The following is a 1,030-nucleotide window of genomic DNA, read 5'->3' as shown; positions in this document are numbered from 1 at the left end:
AAGCTTGTATCCCAAACAAAATACTTTGGACTAGCTGGACTCTACCAACATATGAGAGTTTCCTTGCAGGACATGAGGTGATTTTTTATGTTATTTTATCTATCAAAGGTTGCCATTGCATGATACTCAATTTCTTTGTAGATAGGGGAACTCCCAGATATTTAAAAGGCAGGTCTCCTGTGGTGAATCCTAAGTGTTGTAAAATCTGCTGTTGCAGTGCTATTGAGACTCCTCCAAAATACACTGCACTCTTACTTTGGTTAGCTTGTAGCCCAGACATTTTTGTAAACGGTAAGAACTTGTGGTATACTGCATCTACTGACATCATATCCCCTCTAGCAAAGATCAAAAGGTCATCAGCAAAGCATAAGTGGTTAATCTTGAGCTTTGAACATCTGGATGATAGATGTACTCCTTGTTTGCATTGAGATCATGTAAGCTTCTACTTAAATACTCCATTACAATTGCAAAAAGGAAAGGTGACATTAGATCACCTTCTCTGAGGCCCTTGGCAGCATTGAATGGAACTGGATATTCTCCATTAACTATGACAGTATAGTTAATAGTCTGTATGCATTCCATGACCCATGATATGAACAATTTAGGAAATCCTAGCTCTTTCATAACCTGCTTCAAGTAGGGCCACTCCACAAAATCATAGGTCTCCTGAAAATCTATCTTAATCATGCATCTGGGAGAGGTGTGTTTCCTAGAATAGGCTTTGACCAATTAATGTACTAAAATGACATTATCAGAGATCCTCCTACTAGGTATAAAACCAACTTATGCTTCACTGATAACAATAGAGATAATAACTTGAAGTCTGGAGGCTAAGATTTTGGAAATAAGCTTATAAAGCACTGTTCAACAAGCAATTGCTCTAAACTCTTTAACTATTCTAGGTTTGCTAGTCTTGGGTACTAAAGTGATAGATGTAGAATTGATTGCTCTCTATAGCTTCCCAGTGGTAAAGAAATCCATAACAACTGTTATAACTTCCTGGTGAATGATCTTTCATGCCTTCTTGAAG

The 1,030-nt window shown here is 37.5% G+C and overlaps 1 protein-coding gene across 1 annotated transcript; it reads right to left on the bottom strand.

The window, feature by feature from the left end:
• Positions 1–345: 345 nt before the first annotated feature.
• Positions 346–687, bottom strand: LOC142166205 (secreted RxLR effector protein 78-like). The gene has a single exon (XM_075224724.1). It carries the CDS (start codon positions 685–687, stop codon positions 346–348), a length of 342 nt encoding a protein of 113 aa, XP_075080825.1.
• Between the last annotated feature and the right edge of the window lie 343 nt (positions 688–1,030).

Source organism: Nicotiana tabacum, chromosome 2 (genome assembly GCF_000715075.1).
Source record: "Nicotiana tabacum cultivar K326 chromosome 2, ASM71507v2, whole genome shotgun sequence".
Taxonomy (NCBI): Eukaryota; Viridiplantae; Streptophyta; class Magnoliopsida; order Solanales; family Solanaceae; genus Nicotiana; species Nicotiana tabacum.
This window is presented reverse-complemented; position numbering and strand designations above follow the sequence as displayed.

What these genes read in the sequence shown, in the direction of transcription:
- LOC142166205 (XM_075224724.1), bottom strand. Translation starts at nt 687, where the DNA reads ATGATTAAGATAGATTTTCAGGAGACCTATGATTTTGTGGAGTGGCCC.